This window comes from Falco cherrug, chromosome 5 (assembly GCF_023634085.1).
Source record: "Falco cherrug isolate bFalChe1 chromosome 5, bFalChe1.pri, whole genome shotgun sequence".
Taxonomy (NCBI): domain Eukaryota; kingdom Metazoa; phylum Chordata; class Aves; order Falconiformes; family Falconidae; genus Falco; species Falco cherrug.
Window position 1 is genome coordinate 34,054,259 of NC_073701.1, and position 15,335 is coordinate 34,069,593.

The window sequence follows — 15,335 nt, forward strand, 5'->3', positions numbered from 1 at the left end:
CTCGCTGCTTCTAGACAAATCTCTCAGCTGACCACCACCAATGCCCTCCACTAGTACTTTGTCTCCAGTGAGACTTTTTCTGGCCACAGAGACCTACTTTAGCCTCAGCCTTACATGAGGTCTGGGATTTGAGTGATGCCTCCTCTCCTAAAAAGGAGCTGAAGGAAGCAATCCACCCATCCTGCGTGCTACACCCTGCCATAACACCCTTTTCCATGAGGCTCTGCACAGTTTCAATCAAAAGTCAATAAAGGCTGTAGTGAACAAAGCCATCCACAGTACAGCTGCAGATTAATTAGCAACACGCAGCCATATTGCGGGTAACACAGCACTGCGAGGCCAGCCACTCCATCATCATCAGTTCTCCATTTCCTCCCTCGCTCTTCCTCAGGGCTGGGGAGCTGAGCAATAGCGAAACCCGCAGGGCAGACCCCTCCCGTGGGGTGCGAGCGGGGCCCTGCACCGCGTCCAGCGGGCTTCTGCTGCCCGTGCGGCCTCAGCCACGGCAGGTGAGCGGGGAAGGCAGCCTGCCTTACGTGCTCCTTGTGCACAACCAAGTAATTGCCCAGTACAAAGAGTGACCGTATTTTTACCAAACTGAGCTTTAAGTGTCCTTCTCTGCCCATTTTATTTTAGTTGAAAGCACCGCAGCCCAGCTCTCCCCAATGTCAGTGAGAGAGGCTGCTCCACTGCAGGGAGCTGGCTGGAGAAGGGGCTCCAGCACACATCCTCTCGTGTGCCAGACCACCGCTGCTCGAGACATTTCATGTTTTTCCTCTTGCTGCATTGCTGTTCGCTGTTTTGCTCAGCCACACTGGCTCAAAATGGTAGCAAGGACAGGAGAGTCACAGATTTCAGACTGGAGAGGTTTGGGTTTTTTTCTCTTTTTCCTTCTGCTCTTGCTCCCACTGCTGGAACATCAGGGGAAGAAAAAACTTGGTCCAGACAGCAAACACTTATCTGCTAGTATTAGCTGTCCATCCTGGAACTGGGAATATTGTCTCCAGCTGTGCTGGGAGCCAAGGTTCAAAAGGACATGCCCCCAGCAAAGTTCGGATCAGGCTCTCCAGGGAAGGCCATGCAGCTGGGATCCTGCCAGCAGGGTTGGGACAAAGCCTCTCCAGAACAGGCCGAGCAGCTCTCGGGACAGGGCTGGGCTTCCAGACGAGCCCCATAGCTGGCCAGGATGGGGGACCCACACCAGCTCCATAGCTTCCTCCCCACACCAAGCACCACAAAGCAGGCCGTGGACCTGCAGGGATGGATGCTCCTGGACAGCACAAGCCAACAATTAACGCTTTGGAATGCCCTGGGGCCCACTGACGGTGGTTGGGCTGCGGCAGCAGGCAGCAGCAGGCGTTCAGTTTTGTCTTGCTCATCCCACTGCTCCGGGGCTTGCTCCACCCTCCAGGCAGGGAACGCTGCAGTTTTCCACCACAGATCTCTGCCTCAGGTGCCATCACTGAGCCGTCCTAGCTCCACCCTCGGCTTTGTCAAAAGTGATTCTCCACGTACATTAAGTAGTACTTGAGACAACTTGGGAAGGAAATGGAAGAGGGCTAAATCCTAAACCCGGCAGACCAGTGCTGCTGCACGCTCTCCGTGTGGGAAGGTGCTTTGCAGCAGGCCCAGCGATTTACCTCCATCACCCTGAGGCTGTGACAGGGCCGATTGCTCTGCCCCTCAGTTCTGCTGTTACAACAGCCTGCAAGGGCCACACTGTAACCTGCATCAATTATTTTTTTTTAGCTAGGTTTATTGTATTTAATGATCTGGTTTACAGATCCTTTGTGCCAGCACAACAGTCCAGTACAGGGACAGGAACGTTTGAAATCAGCTTTACCATCACCCCTTACATCTTCTGTAGCTATACCTGTGTGTGCCCTTCATTCAGACCCTTCCAATGCCTGCTGGGATCAGCCCTGAGGTTGGATGGTGCAGGCAACAGAGCTCCGGCACCAGCTCCCAGGAACAACTCTTTTGTAGGGACCACAGACCAGGTCCCGGTTCAGTCTTTTTCCACTCTTGCTCATTACAGCACTTGTAATCACTCACCTACTCAAAGCACCCCCAAAATCTCAGTAGCACCTGTGTGAGGCATTTAGCAGCTTTGGAGATCTACTGAAGAGCAACTAACCTGGAGCCACAAGAACTTGTTAACTCAAGGTTGCACTCTACAAAGTGGAAAATGTTGTAGGAGACTAATTTTGGCCCTTCCACGGGGATGCACAAGGTGGCGGAAAACTGAAGTACTGTGCCAGTAGAAAAACAGACACAAGTCTCTTTCCATCTCGCACCGGACAGAGCAGTGTCCAAGCAGTGCACCAGCTCATGCACAGCAGTGCAAAGGACACAAAAAGCAGCCTGTGCTTACGAAGGATCAGCATGCCATCAGCACCTGGTGTCACAGCAGTTCTGCTCTCTATCACAGCAATGCCCAGCCAGCTGGTGTTATTCAAGATGATCCTATGATGGGAAAGCAATTTTAATGTAATTTAAAGGGCATGCTGTTCACAAAGACACCCTCCACATTTCTGCAAAACACTTTGGGAAAAAATAATAAAAGCAGTAAACTCCCAGGTGAGAGTAACTCCAGCCATTTTTAACTCAAGACATCAGCAGATGTCTATTCCACACACCATGCGCGCACCTCCATCCCTTCACACACTAATCCCTATCCAGCTTTTTGAAAGCCACAGCCTGTGTAATGTAGCATCAAAAGTTGTTCATGGTCACGCTGACCCCTTAACGTGACTACACCCACTCGCACAGCGGCGCATGCTGAGTCTTTGCCTCCTTCTGCACAGACCCTGCCCCCCTCCCTCCCCCCCCCCCCTTTTTTTTTTTTTAAGTTCTACCTACACTCAAGTTTCTTAATTAGAAGACTTCTTCCCTTCCCAACATCTGCTTAGACAGAAATCCCACCCTCTGGGAGCAGCAGACATGCATGCTCCCCTGAGCAGGGGTTTACTATAAGCTGCGCGCTCCCTGCTCCCCGTTTGCCAGCAGCACCGGCCAGCTGCACCCTACCCCTCATGGTGAACACCAGCACTTCCCCATCGCTGCCACCCAGGGTCTGACCCAGCCCCAACCACAACCTCTAACTCAGACCTTCTCACCCAGGTTTAAACCCCTATCAACACAGCTGGAGAGGGATGAGGTTGCAATTACCAGGTGCTGGTGTCACACTCCAGCTTTTTATGCCAAGGCTGTAGCACCCAGAATACACGAGCACCTGGGGCAGTTTAAGGGGCCACAGACCAGAAGATGAATGTCACCACAAGCTCCTTATTCAATTTCTAGTTACCTTCCAGTGACTCCAGAGAGTGGAAATAAAAGCGAAGAAGAGAGTTTGTTTGCTAGTTACAGACTCAGAAATACATTTTCGGGCCAAGAACAGAACTAGCTTGGCTCAAATTCACAGCCTTGTGTTTTGAATAGGTAACCCTCTGAACGCACACAAACAAGGTGCTGCGTTACCTTCCTCCAAAATCCCCCGGGGCTGGCCGCTGCCAGCTGCCCCAGTGACATGCGGAAGGTACTGTCACACCTGATTTCAGCTGGAGTGCACTCAGCGTGTCACGGGAGGTCTGCAGCACTGCTGACAGGACAGGCCGATGCTCTGACACCACAGCCGCCACCTTCGGGGGTAACAAGTACGGTCTGCACTGCACCTGGGGAAGGAGGGAACGGCAACACACACACACAGACTGCAGCACATGGATAATCTTTATTGGTAACATCAGTGGAGCACCAGTAAACCATTACTGACTGTAGTGGTGACACACAGCTGAGGCACATGCTAAGGCACTTTTATTATAAAAAAAAAAATTAATCTTTTTGTGACAGCAATTGGGACACGAGGCTCCTGCATTTAGAGCGCTTCAGGCATACAGTATGGTGCTTCATATTTAATTATTTTTACTTCGCTCATAAGTAGGTCTAAGTGCAGCATATACAATATGGTTAAGAATACAGGTAAATCCAGCAACCAGTGTACGGTGTAGAAAAGTAAAGACTATCTATATATAACCATGGTCCCAATAGAAAGGCAGTGATAAAGACCTTTATTTTTTTCTTAATTACTTATTACAAGAGATACAAAGGCCTTACGTATATCTGTGCAGATTAAAGGGTTTTTAATATACTCTTAGTCAATGGTGCACAATAACTAATCCCAACCCCTGGTTACAGAGCAGGTGCAAGAGGCTTGGACATGTCAATAAAAGAGGGATTTCCCTCCCCTTACTCCCACCCTCTGCCCACTACCCTATTAAATTCCCCTAGATTCTGTCTATTACCATTAAATATATTTGGTCCCCCAGAGATTCTCAGACAAGCACAAGGACATTGTTCTGCTTCCCCAGTCTGTCATTAACTACTGGTCCGCACTACCTTAGATGAAACCGCTCAGAGGCAGAGACACTAACAGGACATCATTGCACTTCAGAGATCTGTCCAGACAGTAAAAATAAGGAAAAAAAAAAAAAAGAAAAAGAAAAAAAAAAACAAAAAAAGAAAAAGACAACTTTGGCAAGTCCTCCAGGTAACTGGTCCTGAGAGGAGCTTCCCTCTTCACCCCTCCCTGGAAACATGTGAAAGAAGAAAGGGCAAATTGCCATGGCCAAAGCACACCGTTTTTCCTGAAACTGCTCCCAAACCATGTGGGTGGGCAGATTAGAAGAGGCAGAAGTCTGAGGTCACTGAACATGATTGCCGAAAGCAAACAAAGAGGGAGGGGAAAGAATACAGGAAGGAGCTTCCCTGCAGCTAGAACTGAAGACAAAAGGAGATTTACAGCAAAAATAATCTTTCCCTAACCCCACTCCCTCCAAACTGTGTAAGGATTCACCAGCAGACACGGCACAGACAGTTCTACAGGCCTTTGTAGGGGCCAAACTGCTGGTCAGATTTCAGAACCTCGACTCTTTGGCATTAAATACAAAGAAGATTAGGAAACTGGAAAGAGGAAGAAACTAGGAACACAGATGCCCGATGGCTCCAGACACACAGAGCTGGGCTTGCTCTGCAGATCCCCAGCCAATTTAGGAGAGGGTTTGCTGAAAGTCCAAGGGAAGAGGGGAGGGTGGATGGGTCACTCCATCACATGTAACCTGGGTCAAATGGGAGAACTTATTCAGTAGCTTTGGCATCACCAGCGTCTGCCTTGCCATCCACTTCCTCATCGGAGCACTCTCCTGCACCCTTCCTGACAATTCGACGTGTCACGACAAACGGCAGGTCCCCACGCCTAGGGAAAGACAGACAGTAAGTCAACAACACAACGTTTCACCGAGCTCACCAGACAGGACAGGCTCTGGAAAGAGGCAGGGAAGTACCTGGCCACACTATTTGCTGCGGGCAGCTGCCACTGTGGGCAGTTACAGCAAGACTATGCTGGTCTGGCTGCCAAGGTATTGCACAAAATGCTGTGCCTTTACCTGAGTTTGCTTTTCAGGGAGCTGACTTCTCTATTCATTGCATCAGCTGTTTCGGTGGCATCCTCCAGCTCACGCTGGAGCTTCCTACGGGATGCATTGGCTCGCTGGGCCTCCTCCTCTGCTTCCTCAAGCTGGCGTTTCAGCTGCTTCAAGCGCATGTTTGCCTTGTCCGCCTGAGCATGGCCAGGGGGAGAGAAAAAGATAAAGATATCTGTGTTTCCTCAGAGTTACAGCAGCAAAAAGCAGAGTTTCCACAGCCCCCTCTTCCCTTTCTGAAGGGAGCTGCCTAGGGCTTGACAGCTCCAAGATTTTTCCTTAAAAGCATTACATTTTCATCAGTGTCATCTTGTAATTAGCACAGTGAGGGGAAGGAAAAAAAAAAGAAAATTAAAAAAAAAGAGAAATCCATAGGAAGGTTAATGCTAGAGCCCTCTTACATGCAGATGATGCCTTGGTCACAGAAGAGTAATCCTTCCACCAGAAGACTCACCAATGTTGCAGGTAACTATACACACCTGATCTTTGAACTGCTCAGCATTACGCCTCTCATCATCCACCTGCAGCAGGATATCTTTCAGCTTCTTCTCGGCACGGCGCACCTGCTTGCTGGCAGCCTGGCGCTCCCTACAAATGCAGTGACGCTCAGGCAAGAACTTACCTCCCATTCTCCCCACCAAGATGACCTGACTTGGGTAAGTTAGAAACAAGGAAGATGGAAAAAAATCCTCTTAACTTAGGAGAAAATGGGCCGGGAGGCAACGTTTCCCAGAAATGACCAAAAGGCACACTCAGATATGACCCTTCTTGAAGCTAACAGAGGGGCAGCAAGTGTATCACAACTGCTGTTTTAGGAATTACTAAATCCAGAAGCAGCTAGAAATCTCTACAATGAAAAATAAGGAAGGTTTACCAAAATCTTAGTTCTGTACTACCCAGTATACCCATCATGAAGCCCTCACTCAGACCAGTCAGGATTTATTCTGAAGAGCTTAAAATCCCAGAGTGGGTGGGGCCTGTAAATCGTACAGAATTTCTACTAAAACATACTTTGTCTCCATGTCCAGCTGCTCTTCCAGCTGTGCTATCTTTGCTTCTAAGGCTGTGATGGTAGCCTTGTACTTGGACTTTACTGCGCTCTCCATCTCCTGCAGTTTAAGCTTAAGCTCCTTGTTCTGGCGCTCCATCTGCTGGCGAGCATTCTCAGTCTTCTGTGCATTGCTGCGCTCAGCATTCAGGTCGGCGTTCATCTGATCAATCTGCAGAGAGGAGAGGAGGAGTAGTCAGCGTATCATGCATGCCAGCCTGAAAGGCTGATTTACGTCTCAGATGCGTGCTGACACACAAAGAAAAAGGACCCTCAGGGCAAGCTGAATACCTGAAATAACTATGATGCAGAGGGAGCTGTCTGTAGGCAGGGCACTTTCCAAAATACCTTAGTTTATACAGATTTTCAAAGTGATTCCTTGAATAACAGGTTTATCAACTTCCTCTTAGGGCTAAATATGCCAATCCCCGTCGTACAATGCTTTCTGGGGCAAAGGCCGTAGTTTAGCACTTAACACAGTAATTATCAGTCTTAGTGAATAACCAAAGTCCTGAGGCAAGGGGATCCAATACATGTGCTTCACTAATTTATCATGTATTTGCTGTCTGTCTACTTCCACTAAAAAGCAGCAGCTTAAAAATACTGACTTTCGAAAGGTGAAACAGCGAGAAGTCTGCTTCCAGGCTGGGGCTCTGGCTGACAGTCAACCAAGTAGAGAACTATGCTCTCATCCACCAGAATGAACAAGCCATTTGGAAAACCATCAGCCTAGCTCCTGGGCTTTAGAGGGGTAAGAAAGCAACATGCTTGACTCCCACAGCTAGACAGATAAAACATGGCAGTGAACAGGCAGATTAAGATCACGGTTTCTATAGCAGCCTAACAAATTCCATATGGTTAGTCCATTTGAAGCAGCACAGAACTAGCAGAAAAGTAATTTTCCAAAGACATTGTGGCACTGTTCAGCACGCCAGGTTGGAGCGGCATGCTACAGATCATCTTTCTTACAATCCCTTAATACAGAAAAAAGGGACTGGGAGGTTTTTTTGGGTGGGGTTTTTTTTTAGTAAACCTGGGAGACTGTTCCAGCTACCCAATGATTTAAATGACCAAAACCAGTGAGTTAACATCAGCTCCGACTGCCCAACCTATTTTCTGTATTGTGGTATTCAGGTGTTTTATCTTGCTTGCATCTACAGACTCCTGAGGGCCTGTACTGTACACCAAGCAGCAGGTGGCATTACTCAGAGTGCAGCCTGACAATCTGCACAGACTAGAGAACCCCTACTGGCACACACAGCCTGAACAGGTACCTGAAGATTTGCCTTCTTAAGCCGGTCATTGATTATCTCTGTGTTACCCTGCTCCTCTTCTAACTCCTCTTCCAGCTGAGCTATCCGGGCCTCCAGCCGTCTCTTCTCCTCCATGGCCAGCGCTCTATAGGACACAGAATCGTTAAAGCAATGTTGGTGGCATTAATGCCCTGGGGAAAATTCCCCATTTTTGATTTTACAAAATAAGCTCAGTCTTTCAAGACCAATGGGGATACAATGCATGCTGCAGTCTACACGAAAATAACAGCCTGCAAAGTATTTTCTCAAACCAGCTCCTCCACCCTTAAACATGGAACATTACTCACCCTTTACCACTGTTGTTGGCAATCTCATCAGCCAACTCATCCCTTTCTTGCTGGGCCTGGCGCTTGGCACGCTCAGCAGCTGCAAGTTCCTGGAATGAAAACGAGACAGTCAGCAATCCAATGGGAAGCTACGAATTAATGCAGCATAGGAAAAAGCAGTTACTGGTAATGGGTGGTATGGTCTCTAGCTAGATCCTGGCTTAAATATAAGACATGGTCTGTTCCCCACCCACGCCACAGCTTCCTTTGTTTTGCACGCTCCTATCACAGCTGTCAAGAAAGGGCCAAATTCTGCATTTTGAAGTGGACCTCATATTTGAGCAAAGCAAAAAGTACAAAAGAAAGGAAATAACCACTTGAGCTTAGACTGCTACAGTTAGTTCTTGGCCAAAGAAAACAAACCAACCCTTGACCTGCATACATATTCCATTACCTCCTGCAACTGGATCATCTCTGCCTCCATGCTCTTCAACTTCTTCTCATTTTCTTTGGCCTGAGCCAAGATCTCTTCTCTGGAAGTACGTGTGTCCTCCAGTTCCCGCATGTAATCCTTCATTTGTGCCTGAAAAGGGAGAAAAACGTTAATTTCAGAGCAACAACACTGACAAATCACGTTTTTTATCTTACAGGAAACACAGAGGGAAAACTGAAACACGGATTCATTAATCTTCAGCTACTAAGAAGGTTGTTAAAACAAAAGGAATCATCCTTTTCCCATTACACAAGTATCAAGGAGAAGCAGTAATGGAAGCAAACAGGACTGCTTAAATCACAGAAAGGGAAAAAAAGTGTCAGATCTAGAAAGGGGGGAAGAGAGGGGACAGGAAGCTTTGTAGTGAAACAATGGAACGGACAGCCTAGGGAGGATTTGGAGTTTTTCCTAAGAAGAGATCAGACAGATGCCTGTAGGAATTACAAAAGCACAACAGAACTGTCTTGGGGCAGAAGGCCTAAATGATAGTTAAGTTCTTCTAGCTTCGCAGCTCTGCAATCCCTTCTAAAAACACTGGCGTGAGGCAAGCACTAGAGTGAAGTCAACTTCCCTTACAGCTTGTCTCCCAGAGTTAAACAGCCAGATTGGGGTTAGAAGGATATTTGAAATGCCAATGAATATTTTGTGGTAAACTGCTACAAGGTTCTGCTGCTCTTGTGACACTGATACACGGTTCTCATGAGGTGAGATCTTGTATCCCACTTCCCTGGGTAAATGCTCTACACTGACAGCAAAACCAGTTGCAGTCTCACCTGCAGTTTGCGGTGCTGCTTGATGGCTTCTTCACGACTCTTGTTAGCAGTGTCTATATGGCTTTCCAAATCCTTCAGGTCCATCTCTAGCTTCTTCCTGGCAGCCACAGCAATGGAACGCTGCTTTCGTTCATCATCCAACTCCACCTCCATCTCCCGCACCTGTATGGAGAAATACAGGCATCAGCATTTCAGCTCCCCGATTTCCCAACAGCCATGTTACACATCCCCCTTTCAAACTGTACATAAGTGCAAGCATGTGACCTGTTTTCATTCTTCCTGGCAGGGGAATGGGGCTAACATTCCTCACTAATAAAGCCACATGGGTTCCTTTGATAGACAAAGGCTGTTTGAACAATCATGCACACAAGGGGGAAATTCTCTCACAGCTTTGCAGTGCTGCCTGGAGAGTTACCATTAACAAGAAACTGTGGATTGGCACTGTCTGTCTAACCATCTCTGGACACAAGTGCCTTTGTGTACAGAACACTTTCAGGATTTACAGAGCAATTCTTACTTGTCTAATCAGCTGTTTCTTCTTCTCTTCATTCTGTTCATCACGGCCCTGGAGGTCCCGGTCAAACTGTGCCTTCATGGCCTGTTGGTTCACTTCTAGTCGCAGTTTGGCATCCTCTGTGGCCTGCAGTTCATCCTCCAGCTCTTCCAGCTGTGTCTTCATCTCCTCCACCTGCTGCTCCAGGGCTCGTTTAGCCTTCTCCAGCTCATGGACCTACAGCACAGTACCACACATGAGGTTTCCTCAAAGAGTGGAGACAATTTCATCTATCCTAAGAGCAGAAAAATCTAAGAACAGCCACTCGCATAAGACTATATGCAAGAACACTGCACCCATCCCTTGCATTAGGGCAGAGACACCCCTCAAAGCCAGCTGCTAGCATCCCTGCAAGCTGCCAGCGTGAATCAACTACCTGTCAGTTCTGATCACGTAGTGGCGGTGGGGAGAAAGAGGAAAGCATTTGTTAGCCCAGTCCTGACCTACTGCAGACTCAGAGCTGGACACCTCTGGATTTGACAGAATAAAATACTTTTCAGCCTCTGAATTTTTTAATTTTCCTTCCTGCTTACCATAACATCTTTTGTCTTGAAATTTGAGTTACTGTCTTCCATCGCCTGGCTAATCCCTGTATTTCACATATCAGGCTCGCATCATACCTTCATCTCTGCCACAATACCAGTTAATTTTTAGTTTGCCACTACCACAACTGGGCCAGTTCCAGGCTCTTCCAACCCATCTTTCTCACTTGCTTATCTAATAACAAACATAACATTCACAAACTTACAGTGTGTCCAGTATTCTCTACAACATTCCTCTGTGTTAACACTAGCATAAGCTTCTTGCATTATTAAACTAATAGTATCACCTGTGTGACATTTCCTGCCCAGAAATTTGAGCCATTGGGGCCCACATCTGTGGCCCAGAATGTGCCATTTCCTTGCCTCAGTAAGTTTGCAGATGACACCAAGCTGGGTGGGAGTGTTGATCTGCTTGAGGGCAAGAAGGCTCTACAGAGGGTTCCAGACAGGCTGGACCAATGTGTATGAGGTTCAACAAGGAGAAGTGTTGGGTCCTGCACTTGGGTCACAACAACGCCGCACAGCGCTACAGGCTTGGAGAAGAGCAGCTGGAAAGCTGCCTGGTGGGAAAGGACCTGGGGCGCTGGCTGACGGCTGGCTGGACATGAGCCAGCAGTGTGCCCAGGTGGCCAGTACCACCCTGGCTTGTATGAGAAATGGTGTGGCTGGCAGAACAAGGGAAGTGATTGTCCCCCTGAACTTGGCACTAGCAAAGCCACACCTCAAACACTGTGTTCAGTTTTGGGCCTCTCACTTCAAGAAAGACACTGAGCTGCTGGAGAACGTCCACAGAAGGGCAATGAAGCTGGTGAAGCATGTGGAGCACAAGTCTCATGAGGAGTGGCTGAGGGAACTGGGGTGTTTAGCCTGGAGAGGAGGAGGCTTAAGGGGGACCTTACTGCTCTCTACAACTACCTGAAAGGAGGTTGTAGACAGGTGAGGGTCTGTCTCTTCTCCCAGACAACTAGTGACAGGAAAAGATGTACCAGGGAAGGTTTAGATTGGATATTGGGAAAAATTTCTTCAGTGAAAGGGTGGTCAAAAGCATTGGAACAGGCTGCCCAGGGAGGTGGTGGAATCACCATCCCTGGAAGTGTTTAAACAAAACATGCAGACACGGTACTTCAGGATATGGTTTAGTGATGGACTTGGCAGTCCTGGGTTAACAGTTGGACTTGATTATATTAAAGGTCTTCTCTAACCTAGATGCTACGATATTTTAACTTCATACTTACACTTTTCCCAACATCATCCTTTGAACTCATCAAGTCTTCCATCTCTGCACGGAACTGTTTATTGACTCGTTCCAGCTCAGCTTTCTGCTCTATGGCTTCTTCCAGGTCTCTGGCCAAGGAAAGGGCCTTAGTTTCCTTCTCACGGGCTTCTGCCTCAGCACGGTCCCGTTCTTCTGCATACTTGGCAGAGATGTTCTTCTCCTCTGCCAATAGCTACAAGAGCACAGCATCAGTATTCTGAGAAATTACTAACAATTTTCTAACAAGGTAAGCATGCATCTTTTTGTTAGCCTTTCTTAATACTGTTTTGCCATGGACAGAAGGAACCAAGAAAACACAGCTTCAAAGAACGAAGCATGCATTTTATATTTTTATATATATATTTATTTATTTATATGCACATTTAATAGCTGTGTTGACCCCCAATTAACAAAATTCTGAACCCCTAGGCCTCCAACCTATCATTTCCATCTCTCTCTCAAAGATGATCTACAAACAAGGTTTTGAACTCGATCTTGGTCTTGATATAAATGTTATCCCTTTGGGAAAAGGAGCATCACTAAGCTTGCTATGCATAGAACAGAATTAACTTAGCTCTATGAAAGCTTATTTCTCCACTCTATGTGCTGTATCTCAGTTCAGAAATTGCTTAGGTATTCTTAAAGCTGACCTGTCAATAAGATGCACCTACTGAATGCCCAGTGACTGAAGTCATACCTGATCAAACTTCTTCTGCTTCTTCTCTAGGTTGGAAACTATCTGCCGCTGATGATCCAGGTCCACGGTGAGGTCATCCAGCTCTTGCTGCAGACGAGTCTTCGTTTTTTCCAGCTTGTCATAGGCAGCTGTCTTCTCTTCGTAACGCTGGCTCAAACCCTCCAAGTCCTTCTGCAGCTTCTTCCTGGCTTCCTCTGCTGACTCAAGGCAGCCCAGACCATCATCCATCTTCTTCTTTGCATCTATTGCCTGAAGGACAGAAAATATTGCACATGAAACCATGCCACTAATAGCGTGCCAGTTTACTGGCACCAGAAGTTGAGGAAATAAATCTGCTCATTTCTGAAGGTACTACTCCCCCTTCAAATACTCCTATATGACTGAGTTCCCAAAGGAATTCCTGGATAGAAATCTACAAGCAGTTCACATGATTATAATCAGAGACTTCTTCATTTCCTTTCTCGCCCAAATCAGCAGTATCACCTTTCCCAGGAAAGGTTCTGTTACTATAAGTCAAATCTGCATTTAGATTTTACTTCCGTCAAGAGACCTGCACTTAACACTTCTTCTGAAAAGTCACCGGTCATTGGTTTATGTGATGCAGACTCTGTACCTGTTGCTGAAGAATAGAGATCTGTTTCTCCAGGTTTCTCTTTGTCTCTTCTTCTTCTTCCAGTTGCTCTTTGAAACTGTTCTTCTCATCCTCCATCTGCTTCAGCTTAGTGCTGAGGCTCAGTTTTAGGCGAGTCTCCTCCTGCAGCAGCTCCTACAAAACAAACACCCCAGTGGAATTCAGCATCACTCCTTGGCTTTAAAAGCTCACAGTCCTCACACCCACTCTCTCCAGAATGAGTAGTTTTCAAGTTCAGTCTAAGTATGCAACCTACTTTAGAGATAAGACAACTGAAGACAAAATTTAAATAACTGTCCTCCAGTGAGTCAGTATAGAAACAAAATACTCAGAAAGGTCCTATTCTCTCATATACTCTAATGATTAAAGCATACTACTTCACCACACAAGCCATCTACAGACTTTTCTGGAGTCCTCTGCGTAGCACACAAAGCATTAAAACCTTTCCCAACAATACTGTGACCGTATTCTGCTAAATTACTTTCTCATATTCAAGTATCAAAGAAACGGACAACAGTCTAAAGTGATTTAATGTGGTTAAACCCAACATTGGTCTTAGCAGAATTGTAAGACAGCAGTCATTTACCAACTTAAGACACCAACACTTATTGACTTACGCTGCCAGTGCTTGAGCTGAAGGATCTGTAGAGACTAATAAAGACTGGCCTTCAAACTAGTGTGTAACTTTTGTATTGTGTGCTACTTTTGAGTCTATTTTTTAAAAACAGTAATAAGTAGACAGAACATCAATGATCATTTAAGGTTACTTAGTATCTGAGGTTTGGCCTACCCTTCCAATGTTCTGCTTGGTACTCCATGCCTTACCAAGAGTTATATTCTACTAACTGGTTGATTTATCCCAAAGTGTAAGACTAAGCATGACTTTTTCCTGAATAAATACCAAATTATTTGAGTCTATCACTTCCCTGACATCCACTGGGAAATAAAACTTTCTGCTTAACTTTACAAATTTACTGGAAATCACACATACACATAAACCTTGTCAAATACTTGACTGTGAAGATCTCAAACAATAACCTAGCATTCCAGTGCAGTTCTAGGAATAAAGAGCCTCAAGCAGAAAGGTGATAGAGGAGGAATTCTAAATTTAAGACAAGGAAAGTGACACATGATCCACATACTGAGGAAGCAGAAGGAAGATGAACAGCTTGTTTCTGGAGAAATGTTCTCAATATCATGCAAGATAATCCCTTAACAAAAAAAGCCAGACCCAATGCTTTAAAGGGTTGTATAGCCAGTATATAATGGTGTCCAGAGTGACTTCTCACTTTGAGAATTTGTAACAGACATTGGCTGTACCACACACAGATGCCTTTCAAAGCTCTCACCTGAGTATCCTGAAGCTGTGATTCCAGAGCAGAGAAATCCTTTGCTAGTTTGATTGATTTGCTATCAGACTGGTTCAAAAGACCTGTGACGTTGTCCAACTCGACCTGAAGGAGACATCAGAGAATCAGTCATTAAATGCATCAGCAAAAACAAAGCCAGCAACAGGTGAGTAGCTATGAGACCCAAAAGTGAAAGCCGAGGCACCTCTCAACAGTAAAGGATGTGTATATAATTTCTCAGGGGAATGAATGCACTGTTTTCTGGAGTCCCAGGGATGAAAGATGAGAAATCAGAAAGATATTTTTACTTAGGATCACTTCCTGCAACAGCCTTCTGGTTTTGGTTGTTTCAAAGCCTATGTGAGATTTTAGACAGCTTGGCAAGAATTTTAAAAGCTTCTATTAAGTTCTCTTCTATTTTATACCATGTGCTTCACGACTCAATCTACAGTCTCAAAAATACATTTTCACATTCCAAAAGATAGTGCACACATCACTAATGCTAAACTTTTAATGACAGCCCTCCACAAAGAAGGTAACACGTTGTGTGAAACAAATGGATTTGTTGTTCCCTTGAAAAAAGCAGGAGAAACCCCTAGATTTCCACATCACCCTTGAGTCACCCCTCATCAACATCAACCACACTACAATGCTTCAGGACACTGTCTTCCAAATTAGTTACACAATCATCAGTCAGTCTGTGACACACTAGGTCCACAAGCAGCTGGATGTTTACAGGACTGTACTGTGCAAACCGCTGCATGCTGAAGGGGAGCACACATGCTGATACTTTTAAGGCTTACAAAACTCAGATGGCAGCTGGTTACTTCACCTTCTCAGGGCTGCTCACGATAAGCAACATCACTCCAAATGTCCTGCCCTGGCAATGAGTTAAGGAGTCTGCACAGTCCCTGGGAAGCAAACGATGGATTTGCTCT

At 46.2% G+C, this 15,335-nt stretch overlaps 1 protein-coding gene across 3 annotated transcripts in view; it reads right to left on the reverse strand.

The window, feature by feature from the left end:
- Positions 1-3,711: 3,711 nt before the first annotated feature.
- Positions 3,712-15,335, reverse strand: part of MYH9 (myosin heavy chain 9) — a 74,415-nt gene continuing 62,791 nt past the window's right edge. For all 3 annotated transcript variants that reach the window (XM_055710833.1, XM_055710834.1, XM_055710835.1), the window contains exons 29-41: positions 14,398-14,502; positions 13,031-13,183; positions 12,418-12,666; positions 11,701-11,913; positions 9,888-10,100; positions 9,371-9,532; positions 8,559-8,687; positions 8,126-8,214; positions 7,800-7,923; positions 6,489-6,697; positions 5,957-6,065; positions 5,442-5,614; positions 3,712-5,251 (exon numbers count right to left, since the gene is read on the reverse strand). In XM_055710833.1, the coding sequence (XP_055566808.1) occupies positions 5,134-5,251; positions 5,442-5,614; positions 5,957-6,065; positions 6,489-6,697; positions 7,800-7,923; positions 8,126-8,214; positions 8,559-8,687; positions 9,371-9,532; positions 9,888-10,100; positions 11,701-11,913; positions 12,418-12,666; positions 13,031-13,183; positions 14,398-14,502 (2,046 nt within the window). In that variant the 3' untranslated portion in view covers positions 3,712-5,133. The remainder of the gene's footprint in view (positions 5,252-5,441; positions 5,615-5,956; positions 6,066-6,488; positions 6,698-7,799; positions 7,924-8,125; positions 8,215-8,558; positions 8,688-9,370; positions 9,533-9,887; positions 10,101-11,700; positions 11,914-12,417; positions 12,667-13,030; positions 13,184-14,397; positions 14,503-15,335) is intronic.